At 44.1% G+C, this 14,149-nt stretch overlaps 1 protein-coding gene across 4 annotated transcripts in view; it reads right to left on the bottom strand.

Annotated features, from left to right (window-relative positions):
• The window catches only part of TANC1 (tetratricopeptide repeat, ankyrin repeat and coiled-coil containing 1), a 261,224-nt gene that overhangs the window by 135,708 nt on the left and 111,367 nt on the right, over nucleotides 1-14,149 (bottom strand). For all 4 annotated transcript variants that reach the window (XM_066346733.1, XM_066346736.1, XM_066346734.1 and 1 more), the window contains one exon: nucleotides 5,679-5,879. In XM_066346733.1, coding sequence (XP_066202830.1) covers nucleotides 5,679-5,879 — 201 coding nt within the window. The remainder of the gene's footprint in view (nucleotides 1-5,678; nucleotides 5,880-14,149) is intronic.

Raw genomic sequence — 14,149 nt, 5'->3', positions numbered from 1 at the left:
AGCTCTGTCAACACAGACAGACTTGGAACTGGAAGCAGCAAAGGTGCAAAGAGCTAGCAGGACCCAGTCACCCCATACAAGCAAGGAGGAGAAAAACAGTATCACCCACTTGTCACCATCTGCTGTCCTAGCCATCAGAGTATTTTAAAAGGTTGCTTCTCATTCATGCAGTATCTTTTGATTGTTTCATAATGAGCCTAAAGTGACCTGGGAAATGTAATCCAAATATAAAGTAACTAATGATATTACTAATAAATAAACCACAGGAAATGGGCTTGGCTCTTCTAAGACAAAAGGATACATTACAGATGTTAATGAATTCTTAATCCAAAAAGGCTTGCACTAGCCACAGAACTACTTTAATGGATACTGGTCCTTATTTTCATTACCAGAAAATGTTTTTCCATTTAGAAAAAACAAGTTTGGGCCCTGGCCAGTGACTCAGTGGATAGAGCATCAGCCCAGTGTATGGACATCTTGGGTTCAATTCCCAGGTAGGGCATACAGAAGATGCAACCATCTGCTTCTCTTTCCCTCCTGCAGTCGGTGACTCGATGTGTTCAAGGGTTAGTCCTGGGCAATGAGGACAGCTCAGTTGGTTTGGGTGCATCAGCTTCAAGTGCTAAAAATAGCTTGATACTTGAGCATCTGCTCCAGACGGGATTGCTGGGTAGATCCTGTCAGGGCACATGTAGGAGTCTGACTCACTGTCTACCCATTTCTCACATTAAAACCTTTAAAAAAAAAAAAATTATTTATTCATTTTAGAGAGAGGGGATGAGAAAGAGAAGGTGGGGAAGAGCAGAAAGCATCAACTCCCATATGTGCCTTGACCAGGCAAGCCCAGGGTTTCGAACCGGCAACCTCAGCGTTCCATGTCAACGCTTTTACACACTGCGCCACCGCAGGTCAGGCTACCCATTTCTCACATTAAAGAGAAAAAAAAGGTTTGAAAGTAGTGGAAAACTGCATCTTTTCACTAGCAATAAAAGATATACCATATATACTATATATTCCCCATGTATAAAACAAACCTTAATTTTGGGATCCGAAATTTGAAACAAACTATTATATAAGGTTATTGAATTTGCTTTATCATCATAAAATTCATCCAACTCCTCATCTGCGTGAAAAAGCAGGAAATGCAAGTAAAAAAATCTATAACCACTATATAAGACCCACCCAGTTTTTAGACACCAAATTTTTGGAAAAATGGTGGGTCTTATACATCGGGAAATACAGTAAACAAATGGAGCCAGGGAGTAGGAGAGGAAATAAAAGTAACAATTAGCAACAGCAGTGGAATTTAATAAACTCAATCACGCCTGACCAGGTGGTGGCACAGTGGATAGAGCATTGGACTGGGATGCAGAGGACCCACATTCAAGATCCCAAGGTTAGCCGTCTTGAGCACGGCTCATCCAGCTTGAGTGCAGCCTCACCGGCTTGAGCCTGGGGTCACTGGCTTGAGCATGGGATTATAGAGATGATAGATGATCCCATGGTTGCCGACTTGAGCCCAAAGGTCGCTGGCTTGAAGCCCAAGGTCGCTGGCTTGAGCAAGAGGTCACTCACTCTGCTGTAGCCCCCCGGCCAAGGGACATATGAGAAAGCAATCAATGAATAATGAAGGTGCCGCAATGAAGAATTGATGCTTTTCATCTCTCCCCCTTCCTGTCTGTCCCTATCAGTCCCTCTCTCTGTGTCTCTCTCTCTGTCTCTGTAACAAAAAGAAAAACAACAAAAAAAAGAAAATCACATAAATTCAGGGTCACAAGATTGCATCACAGCATTTCAAGGTTAATAAAATTATCTCTTGCCTAGAGTTCCCAGGCCCAGGAACTAACCACCATGTACAAACTTTCATTAGTACAGGTTGTGTGAGTGCTTATTACAGGGGTTTATAGTATTTGACCTTTGCTAGAATAATAGTTTTGGTCCTTGACAGTTTCTTGATTAGCTCAATTAGTGAAGAGTTTCTATCCAACAAGTAAAACAGGTTTGGGGTTTTCTTTTTCTTTCTTTTGTTTGTTTTAAGCACCTTCTAAAAGAGAAAAAAGGGGGTCTTGTTTTAAAAATGAGAACATAAGGCCTGGCCAGGTAGTTCAGTTTGTTAATGTCATGCCAATACTCAAGGTTGCAGATTTGATGCCTGGTCAGGGCACATATAAGAAGTAGCCAATGAATGCATAAAAATGAGAACAAAAGTCATCAAGGTAATGTCAGAGCTGGGTCTGAAAGATGGCAAGATCATGCTGGCGTGGGGGGAACAGCAGGGAGCTCTCCAAAACTACGGGCGGGGCTGCACCAGAGCACACCGTATATACAGTGTGGTTAACAACAGCGCTGCCTTTTTAAATAGATGGCTACTTTTAAACCCAGTGCACGTTCACAACCGTGTGTCAGCTATTTTTATAGGCAGGTAGAACATCAGGGCACTGCAGAGTTTTCCAACAAATGTGGCTTAAACAGAAATCTCTGTGTTAGATACTGTGGGAAAAATGCTGTTTATTTGTCTGATGTATTCTGAGTCACTGCCATTTTTAAGCAAACTCCTCTGCCCTTTCCTTTTCAAATTAAAATGATGAAGATAATAAAGCCAAAGTACCACTGTGAGACACTAATTTGCTGCACCAATTTGGGCCCGACACAAGCGCTGCTCTGCTAGAGAAGAATCTGCTTAGTGTATTTAATTACCATCTGGGCCAAAAGCATCTAATATGGAGAATACTTTTCTCAGTCGATGAAAAGGTTGAATGCTGTAGAACTAGTTTCTTCTATTCATAAAGCTTGCAAAGAATTTAGTATAAGTTAATTTTGTTCTTATGGGGAAAAAACAAACTTTAGGACAGTTTCTCAAAACCAAAGATTATGTAATTTGGTCAGGACACAGGAATGAGGCCTTGTCAGGAACTTCCCTGTGGATATGCCTATAGCCGCTACCCTTCTGGACAGCCACACTTCCTAGGCTGGTCATGCCACCCATCGCTACCTAAGGTCCTGCTAAAATGCCACTAAATAAACAAACAAATAAATTGTAACTATGTCAGGTGACAGGTGTATTAACTAACTTTACTGTAATCCAGGGGTCCCCAAACTACGGCCCGTGGGCCACATGTGGCCCCCTGAGGCCATCTATCCGGCCCCTGCCGTACTTCCGGAAGGGGCACCTCTTTCATTGGTGCTCCTGGAGTACTGTATATGGCGGCACCCCAAAGCGCAGTGTCGCTCACGTACAGTACTACTTCGGTGACGCAGGACACACATGTCACGGTTCTAGAAGCGCATCATATCACTTGTTACGGCTAGTAGTGATAAATATAGAACCAGACATTGACCATCTCATTAGCCAAAAGCAGGCCCATAGTTCCCATTGAAATACTGGTCAGTTTGTTGATTTAAATTTACTTGTTCTTTATTTTAAATATTGTATTTGTTCCCGCTTTGTTTTTTTACTTTAAAATAAGATATGTGCAGTGTGCACAGGGATTTGTTCATAGTTTTTTTTATAGTCCGGCCCTCCAACGGTCTGAGGGACAGTGAACTGGCACCCTGTGTAAAAAGTTTGGGGACCCCTGCTGTAATCATTTCCCAATATATACAGATATAAAATTGTGTATATATGTGTGTATGTCAACTGTATCTCAATAAAGCTGGAAAAATACACATTGAAAAAGATTTAAGTCCTACTAAAACAAACATTGAATTTGTTATTAATAATGAAATTATATCTGAAATGCAGTTTTTTCTAGTCTCTCAAGTGTGTGCTTGTCCTAAGACTGAAGCAGTAAGTCATTTCCAGTAGCACAGGCTATAGGAGAGAAAACTGGACGAACAATCAAGTCTCTGCACTGGGCGCTACCCTCAACTGAGGTCCCGTAAGAGTCCAGTTGGGTTCGGAATTCTCCGTTATCTATTTTATATGGATGAGGTACCCATCCTCAGTCATCAGGCCTGGGAAGTATATAAACATATGAATTCAATGGAAAAAGGACAAAGGATGTGGCTAACAGATAAAGCCAAATGCTGTGCACAACTTATAGAAAGGGAGTAATTCCAGCGAGGTAGCCCGCAAGAAACGTGGTATGGAAACTATGCTTTAAAAGAAGAGAAGAAATCCGAGGGAGATACAACCTTAGGGGGAAGGCAAAGAGAAGAAAGAAAGGACATTCCAGGAATTTTCCCAAATGCTGATAAACAGGTCAAATTCCTTGGCACAGGAAATCGCTTCATACCAAAAAGGTTTCCAAGTTCCAGCTAATGACCAGATTGTAAACAATGTTGTCCAAAATAAGAAAGTTCTAGAACAATAAAATATTTTGGACTCTCACCAATTCATAGACCATTTCTAACATTCAAAGCCTTAAGAGTTGCCCTCTTAATTCTACCTCCCCACAAACTGCAAATATCCACTAAATGATTCAGAAATGATGCAAGGCACCAAGAAATACAAATATTTAGGGAACCAGAAAAAAGATTCCAATTTTACAGCCCCTGGGCACATTTTAAACTAATTACAAACAAGTTTACGGGTAAATGAGAAGAATCTGCTCTGACCATTTAATCAAAGCCCCAAATCACCCCACCCTCAGTAAACAAACACTCAGCAAACCTAAAAGAAGATCAAAGAACTTTTATGACTCCAGGTATCAGCACTTTAGAAAGGCTTTCCTCACATCTGATTCATAACCTCTTCAAGCTGAGTAATGTTGGGTTTTTGCTGGTAACGTTTTAAGTATAAAAAGTTGGTAAACATGAGGAAAATGAAAACACTTTAAACAAGTAATCATGAGTCCCTTTCCCTCAACACTTTATAAGTCTGCATTTCTACAAACAATTAAAAAAGTTTTTTTTAACTTCTTTTATTCATTTTAGAGAGGAGAGAGGAGAGGAGGAGAGGGGGAGAGGAGGAGGAGAGGGGGAGAGGGAGAGAGGAAGAGAGGGAGAGAAGGAGAGGGGGAGAGAGGGGGAGAGAGAGGGAGAGGGAGAGGGGAGGAGAAGGGGAGAGGGGGAGGGGGATAGGGAAAAGAGAGGGAGAGGGGGAAGGGGAGGGGGAAGGGGAGGGAGGAGGAGGGGGAGGAGGAGGAGGAGAGAGGAAGAGGGGGAGGAGGAAAGAGGGGGAGGGGGGGAGGAGCAGGAAGCATCAACTCCCATATGTGCCTTGACAGACAAGCCCAGGGTTTTGAATAAGCCACCCCAGCGTTCTAGGTCAATGCTTTATCCACTGCACAACAATTAAATTTTATAGCTGTTCAAATGCTGGGTGATATGATCAAGGAAAATACATCAGTATATGACACTTGGTAGTAATAACTGTTATCAGATTACATTTGCCAAAATCCAAAACCTTTAAATGCACCACAAATGTGTTCAGATTAAAGCGTTCCCTAATTCATGAGCAAGAAAACAACAAAACTGACAGTTACATTAATACTGATAACAAGATCTTGAAACTTTGTAAAAGCTGGCCTGGATAATCAATATACTTCATATACAGACTGAACTAAGGAAATGAATCTAGTCAAATCAGAATTTTAAAAAAGATTTCTGTCTTCCAGAAGTTAGTGGAACAAAGAAAAACCTGCTCCCAGCCTTCTTACAAGCACTAGTTTTGCTTCATTTCAATACATGTATTATGTGTACACCTCGCTGGTGTGAGTGCCATTTTGTTTGTTTACCTGGGGATTTTTTGTTTAATCTTGACTGCACCGAGTGAGACTGTCGCGGCAGCAGAGGTGAGGAAGGCAGAGACATGGAGACACCTTTGGCCAAGTTTACCCTATAGCTGTCCTCTGCTATAGGAAGACTGTTCACAGAAAAGTCGCCACCATGGCCAGGGGGCAGGACTGGAGGGGAAGTCTCTGGACCAAAGTCACTTCCTGGAGTGGAGAGAGAAAACTTTAGGTTAGATCATTCATTACAAGTAGAAGCAAATTTAATTCCCGAGAATGTTCTTAGAATGGAATCCCCATATATCACACATGCAATGTGTTGAATATTAACAACGTTTTTTCCTCTACCACTCTTATGACTTTCTACACCCTGTGAGGAAAAATACAAGTTTTACCACTCAAGCATCAACAAACTGCCTCATACCCTTTTCTGCACCACAGCAACTGGTCTGGTTTCATTCATAACAATGGGTCCAGATCTGAGATTAGATCAAGTATGAACGACCCACAAGAGGCTTTGATTTCAGCCTAAACTAAGGGAGAGGGTTTCTGCTTTGCATAGGTTATCAGTAGAATAGATCTAAACACTAATATCCATTCTGCAACTCTCTGGTCTCTCATCACTTCTCTCCAAGAAAAATGTCCAAGGGTTGAGCCTACCTCAACATTCCTCCCCAGCCCTATGCATCTCTTCTCTTACCTGGTCCACTTCACACTCCTCAAGGCAGAGGCTGGGCCTTCCTACAACTCAACCATCCCAAACCCTTAGTCATGAGACTGGAACTAGGGCTCACTTATTAAGCAGGTTCTCCTTGGCATTCTATTACTAAACGAACTTAAGAACAAATTCACTGTTAAGAAATTAAACACCCTAGAGCAGTGGTCGGCAAACTCATTAGTCAACAGAGCCAAATATCAACAGTACAATGATTGAAATGTCTTTTGAGAGTCAAATTTTTTAAATGTAAACTACATAGGTAGGTACATTCCTTATTGAGGTAGCGCCTGCACGTGGTATTTTGTGGAAGAGCCACAGTCAAGGGGCCAAAGAGCTGCATGTGGCTCACGAGCCGCAGTTTGCCGACCAGGGCCCTAGGGTTAACAGAGCCAAAGAAAATATATAGAGGCAGCAATTACAGTGAAGAAGGTAGACACAGAAGGGAATATGCAGGCTAGGACCAGCCTCAGTGAAAAAAAAAACAAAGAAAAAAAACCCCACCCAGCCAATCCAATCCTCAAGTACTCAGATCACAGGCTCACTCTTCTATTGTTTCTCTGTCCATCACCTCCTCCACCACCCTCTACTGAGAAGCAACCGAGACTGAGGAAGTGCAAGCAGAGGAGGAGGAAAAGCATTACCTTGAAGATTAAAAACATCTTCAAACTTTAAGTAATATATAGCAGAACTGGAAAGCTTTAAACAGTTTTCCACAAGCAAAGTAGTCTCTCTGACAAAGGCCGTCCAAGTAAGTGCCCCTTACCGTGGCTTCTAGACTCTGAAAAACCAGGGCCTGGGTTGGAACTGAAAGCTGTCTAGCCAGGCAGGAGCTCAGTTCTGGCAGATCTTTGTGCACAAGGCTCTAAGGGGATGCTACCGAAACTATCCAGTTCAAATTACATCCCTGTGCTTGCTTTCCATGTTAGGCGGTATGGTAAAAAAGTAGGAGTCACCACTCCACAGACCTGAGGGGGGCGCTGTTTAAAACTAGCAAGCAGCCTAACCAGGTGGTGGTGCAGTGGATAGAGCACTGGACTGGGATGTGGAGGACCCAGGTTTGAGACCCCAAGGTTGCCAGCTTGAGCGTGGGCTCATGTAGTTTGAGCAAGGCTCACCAGCTTGAGCCCAAGATTGCTGGCTCAAGCAAGGGGTCACTCGGTCTGCTGAAGCCCCCGGTCAAGGCATATATAAGAAAGCAATCAATGAACAACTAAGGAGCCGCAACGAAGAATTGATGTTTCTCACCTCTCTCCCTTCCTGTCTGTCCCTATCTGCCCCCCTCTCTGGCTCTGTCTCTGCCACTAAATAAAAATAAAATAAAATAAATAAAACAAGCTCATGCCATCAGAGCTGTGCACAGAAAAGCCATGGTATACTCATTGGTAAGTTGGCAGCATCAGTAAGGTAATTTCAGTCTCACCTGGGCCGGCTGTGCTTGAGAGGGTTTTAATAAACTTGGAAACTAAAGAGTTATCACTAAATGCCCAAATGACTGATATTTGAAAAAAAAATTACTAGGAATTTTCAGAAATAAGGACAGTCATACAAACATCTAAGACAAATACTGTCCTGTCCCTGATGGAAGGAAGTGGGCCTCCCACCTTCTCACTCCGTGTGAACCGCAGGCCCCTACTCTGGTCCTCATGCAGCCCTCGCCCACCCTGCTTCCTGAGGCTGCACTTGAAGATACCACTACCTCCAATCCTCGGACCTGGGAGCTAGTCTTACACCAGCATGGCCAAGCCTGAAATCTTTGTAAAAACACTCCCTCCTGAGGTTCTGAGGTAGGGCGTGAAGGTCACCATCCCCATCTGTTCAACTGTCTGGCAGTGAAACGGCTCTGGAGGCAGAGCTGGGGGTGCACACCCTAAGCCCTACCCCCACTGTGCCAAATGCCCACTACCCCAAGGAGACCAGTGAAAGCAGAGGGGACCGTTATTTTCTCTGGGCCACTATCTGGCTCTCCCGGCCAGTCCTTAACCACCACGCTGTTGACATCGTAGGATTACAAACGGCTGCTGAGCCTGCAAGGATGGCGCCTGGTCACCTGATTCCTGGGTAAACGTTTAGCAAGAAACACTAGGGGACAGACAAGAACTTGGAAAACACTAAGGCCATAGCCCCCAACCCCAGGCGGCTACAGACGTATGATGTGTGAGGGTGTGACTGTGAAGAGGTGACCCTGGCTTTCCGTATGATTTGAAGAGTGCCACCTTGCCCCACGGTGGCCCTCACACTTCCTGAATCCCCGACTTGGGCAGTCAGATGACGGGGACAGCCTGGCAGGAGCAGGCGCTGGGACAAGGCACCGTTTTCCCTACTCACACCTAGGTATTTCTGACCTATACAAAACAAAAAACAAAACACCACCCTGATTTCAAGTCCCTTTATTTGGATGAGGACACAGAATTAGGGAGAAATGCATCTATTGTGACAATACTAGAATAAAAAGTAAAATTCAATACTGGGAAAGGGTTTATTTTCTTCAATTCTTAGTATTCTTTAATGGGATACAAGAGAAATTGGGGATCAAGGATAAAGGAGTATGAGAGTTTCCTAATTACAATATCTGCCCATACACTTTGTTAATATCAAGCAAAACAAATATTTTCATTAACTTCAAGTCTGGTAAGGGTGAGTTCCCAACGCATGCCATAACCATGGGGACCTCCGGACTTCGGAGCAGCTGGGCCCCAGCTCTTTGATGTTATGTGGTCAACAATAAAACGGGACTTCAAGATGGGGTTTGGGGAGGAAGGGTTTTTATTTCAAGTTTACTTTGATTTCACACTATAAGATCAGTCCCAAACATGTTGTTCTGATGGTCTGTTTTGTAGACACAGTTAAAAAATCCCTAACTTCCAGGTTCTTTTTGTTAGCAAGGGAGGGAAGTTTTATATATGAACAGGTGGCACAAAGCACGTGAGGTGACCCAATGGCTGAAAATCTAAAGACAGAAGCTGTTGAGCCTGGTGCTTTAACTGCATGAGGACAAAGTCAGTCCAAGTGCATTGCAAAGTTGCAGACGACGCCAGTAGCAGAAAGCAAAAATCTCTCAGGGGCATCCATGAGAACTAGACACTATTGGTCTGGGCAACATAACACCAGAGTCACTCGTTGATTTAACTTTCCTCAGCAGATACTTAAAGAGGTCTAAGAAGAATTAAAAACATTTCACTGCAACAACCAGCACGGTGAGTACATTTCCTTGAACCTTGAATTGAGTCTTATCATTGTGATCTGTATTATTTCTACCTCAATAAAGTGGTGAGCAGCACACTTCCTGCTGCGGTGGCAGAAAGACTGGGACCAGGTAGGACGATGCGCCCTCGCCAGGGTAGGAAAACCACGACATCAACAGCAATATCAACCCTGAGTGACTTACCAGGCCTCCTCCTGCTCCACTGGCAGGTGTTTCCCAGGGAACATTTACACACCACGGACACTCACCTACGGCCCCACACGCTGTTAATCTCAGAGAGCTCCTAGTCCAGTCACATCGTTTCACAGACAGAAAGCTGGAGCACAGGGTTAACCATGAGGAGAAAGTTGGAACTTCCCCCCACAGTCTCCCCAGCTGATTGGCCCAGGCTCAGACATACTTGCTGCTCTACACGGCTTAAAACTACTTTGACAAAAAAGGAGGTCCCCCAAACAGACATGTTTTAAATGAATTAAACCTATAAGGGGTCAGCGCATTTTTGCTATACAGGTCACACACGGTTTTGGTCATTTACACACACACACTCCTCTTTTTTCTTTTTGTAATAAACATAAGTAAATATGCACACACACACACAGGAACTGTAAGTCCAAGTCACAATTTGCAAAGATAATGGAATTATCAAAGAGGATGAAGCCATCCAATTAGGCGTTTTAAATCAGCAGAAAGGGCTTTTGATAATAGCTCTTTATTTTTTTTTTTCACTATAACGGACTGTGAAAAGGGATTTAAATGCATAATGAAAGAAAATGCGCATCTGGGAGGTAATGCATGTGTAAAGGGGGCTCTGCAGAATGGCAATGTCCAACGTTACAGACTCAAGTACACAGAGTGCAGGATTAGAGAAGGCTTTAAAAAAAAAACGAGGGCAATGGAGACAGGGAGATGAAAGGAAAAGCACATTTCAGAAAGAGCAGACCTGAGAATGGCAAGGGTGAGCTCAGACACTCAGGTAAATAGGTCTGCAGATGCAGGAAATAAGATTTCCATTTACTGTGCCGTTGAAGTGGGTGGAGGAGGGGGAAATGGAAGCTCAGAATAGAAAGAGAAGAGATGTTCTGTTTATCCAGTTCCAGAAAACGGGGCTTGGGCGATACACTCAACTAGGGCGTTAAATGTGTTAGGCATCTCTTACGCGGTCCCTGCCTGGGAGCACACGGATGTTTCTTAAACACATTTTCCAACGAAAGGTTTTACAACCATATAACTCACATAGATTTACAGAAACCTAGAAAATTGGAAAAGATTTCCTCCCACAAGATCTAATATCATTTTTAGAGACTTTAGAAGGCACTCTCTGAAAAAGAAAGCACTTTAAACCATTCTTCATCTTATAGGATCTCCCCAAGTATCCAGCCAGACTGACTGCACATTTTCAAAAAGAAAGATTAATGTATCCAAGAAAGCAATTTTCCAAAACATTATTCACGCAGTCGTGACTAATTCTCAAACAATACCACGAAGAGGCAACAAAGCAGCGAACCCTCAGAATACAAAAAAAACCCTGGTCAATAGGACAAGCTTAGCCTTTTGTCTTCAAAACTCTACCAAAAGTGAGTTCTAAATAGAAATCAGTAAATACTATCTTCACAGTTTTTTGTTTGTTGGTTTGTTGTTTGTTTTTTGACAGAGTGTGAGAGAGAGGGACAGACTGGAAGGGAGAGAGATGAAAAGCATCAATTCTTCCTTGTGGCTCCTGATTGTTCATTGATTGCTTTCTCATATGCTCTTTGATGAAGGGGGGGGGGGTTTACAGCAGAGCGAGTGACCCCTTGCTCAAGCCAGCAACCTTGAGCTTCCAGCCAGTGACCACGGGATCATGGATCATGTCTATGATCCCTTCGCTCAAGCCAGCAACCCCGTACTCAAGCTGGGGAGCCTCTGCTCAAGCTAGAGGAGCCCACGCTCAAGCTGACCTCAGGGTTTCAAACCTGGGTCCTCCACATCCCAGATGATGCTCTATCCACTGTGCCACCACCTGGTCAGGCTTCACAGTTTATTCTTAATACTCAATGCTTATAGAATAAAATGTACTTTATCCTGAAACAGATGATGAGTAAACAAACTGGCTTTTTCTCTCTGTTGAAGTTTTCCCTTGAAGGCATGTCCACCATGCAGAATTGCTGAGTTTTAACAATATGTGACCTCTGAAAAACTCCCACTCCCAAGCCCCAGAGGGGTAACTTTAAAACAAAATATGCTTTTGTTTTTAAAAGATGTACTATGTGTTAGGACAGGTTTCAGGCTCTTCATATCTATGCTCTCAGATCCTCACAACCACCTCATGAAGTAGGTGCTAATATTATGCCCCCCCCCCCGTCAGTAAGGAAACTGAGGCACAGAAAGCATCGAGCATCTTGCCAGAGGAGCCTGGCAAATGGCAGAGCTAAACCTGAACCCAGGCAGTCCCACCCAGAGTCCATTCTCTCGATAACACTCCCCTGAGCAAAGGCTACTGACATAGACCTTTCAACATTACGTCACCTTGTATATTTAATAGGAAAAACCAAAAATAGTACATGTAGGTCTCCACGCAGTTCTGGGCCACCGGAGGAAAGCTGTTCCCTCATCTATTTTCACTCTCCGTGCTGGCTGGTTCATTAGCTCCGCAGCGCTCCTGGAACGCGGCAATGGGGAGGCGCCCAGGCCTGGTGAGCATTAATTTTCTTCCAGTCACACCTTATGCTGTTACCATACAAGGAAGGTGGATCCGTGAGACGTTCAGTCATCAAGCACCCTAGTTTCTTCTCATATCACTTTGTACTGTAAATTCGTTAGCTCCTGCAGTCTTTGGGGCAGGGGTCCCCAAACTTTTTACACAGGGGGCCAGTTCACTGTCCCTCAGACCGTTGGAGGGCCGGACTATAAAAAAAACTATGAACAAATCCCTATGCACACTGCACATATCTTATTTTAAAGTAAAAAAAAACAAAACAAAACAGGAACAAATACAATATTTAAAATAAAGAACAAGTAAATTTAAATCAACAAACTGACCAGTATTTCAATGGGAACTATGGACCTGCTTTTGGCTAATGAGATGGTCAATGTGCTCCTCTCACTGACTACCAATGAAAGAGGTGCCCCTTCCAGAAGTGCGGCGGGGACCGGATAAATGGCCTCAGGGGGCCGCATGTGGCCCGCGGGCCGTAGTTTGGGGACCCCTGCTTTGGGGCTTGCCACCTCTGCCCCAGATGCATGCACTGAATAAGGAATCCTGCCACTCTGCCTGGTCCGGGGTGAAGGAGTGAGGCAGCTGTGGGCAAAGCAACCTGGCAGGGGTCACCGTAAATCTGCACAGGATTCATTATCCTACGGTTCCCTGTCAGGTGTGCTCAATACCGGGTTCTGTCGGACCCTCTATACTCAGATTCTGAGATCTGCCAGGCGGGCTGCTGCTGGCCCTGATGAGTTAGTTCCCAGTCCCCGCACAGGAAGAAGCTGGGCCCTTCCAGGGAGCCTGTCCCGGCGGGTCTGCGGGACGGCCTGGGCACTGGCTGTGAAAGCTCACCGGGCGATTCTCACGTGCAGCTGCAGCTGAGAACCACAGAGGGAAGATCCGTGTTCATACTACAAGACAAAGGTGGGAGAGATGAAAAAGAAAGGGAACTTGAGGGAATAGCCAATCCTCAGATGATTAAAACAGGCTTCCATTATCCAAACTGTGCATTCCTTGAGTGTAAGTGTGTATATAATACACGTGTGTGTCTCTGTATCTGTGCATGTGCACAATGTTTATACATAAACATGTGTAAACATTCACACTTGCACATGCACGGAGGGGCCCAGGACACACAGGAACCGGTGCAGTGGCTGACTCCGGGAGCAGGAACTGGGAACGGGAATCAAGTTATGCAGTTTAATATGTCTTATGTCTTTGTGTGCATACAGTTCCTCTAAATATTTTAAATTTGCATTTCCTAGGATTAAGCCATATGTAGATGTGAAGTCTAAATGGGCCACCTGCTATGACCTAACTTGGCAAGTGGGTGGAATGAGGTTCTGTTCCACACAGACTGTGATCCGATGAGACCATCTCTCTTCCGATGAAAAGCCAAACTACCCCAACCCCCAAAAACTCCAAGACAATAAATAGTGAAAGACTGAGAAAACATAGCTTATCAGTAAAAGGAACAGGAATATCTTCTTGAAAACTCAAAAGAAGAAGACTGACAAAAGAATTCAGTATGCCTGACCAGACGGTGGCACAGTGGACAGAGCATTGAACTGGAATGCAAGAGACCCAGGTTCGAAACCCCGAGGTCGCCAGCTTGAGCAGATTCATCAGCTTGAGCTCAAGATTGCTGGCTTGAGCAAGGGGTCACTCGCTCTGCTGTAGCCCCCCAGTCAAGGCACATACGAGAATGCAATCAATGCATAATGAAAGTGCCGCAACGAAGAAACTGATGCTTCTCATCTCTCTCCCTTCCTGTCTGTCCATATCTGTCACTCTAGCTGTCTCTCTCTCCCTCTCTGTCTCTGTCATACACACAAAAAAGAATTCAGTAAATTACTTGGCACCCTCAGTAGAATACA

This window comes from Saccopteryx leptura, chromosome 7 (assembly GCF_036850995.1).
Source record: "Saccopteryx leptura isolate mSacLep1 chromosome 7, mSacLep1_pri_phased_curated, whole genome shotgun sequence".
In the NCBI taxonomy this organism is placed as follows: Eukaryota; Metazoa; Chordata; class Mammalia; order Chiroptera; family Emballonuridae; genus Saccopteryx; species Saccopteryx leptura.
The sequence above is the reverse complement of the archived record's forward strand: the minus strand, read 5'-3'. Positions and strand labels throughout refer to the sequence as shown.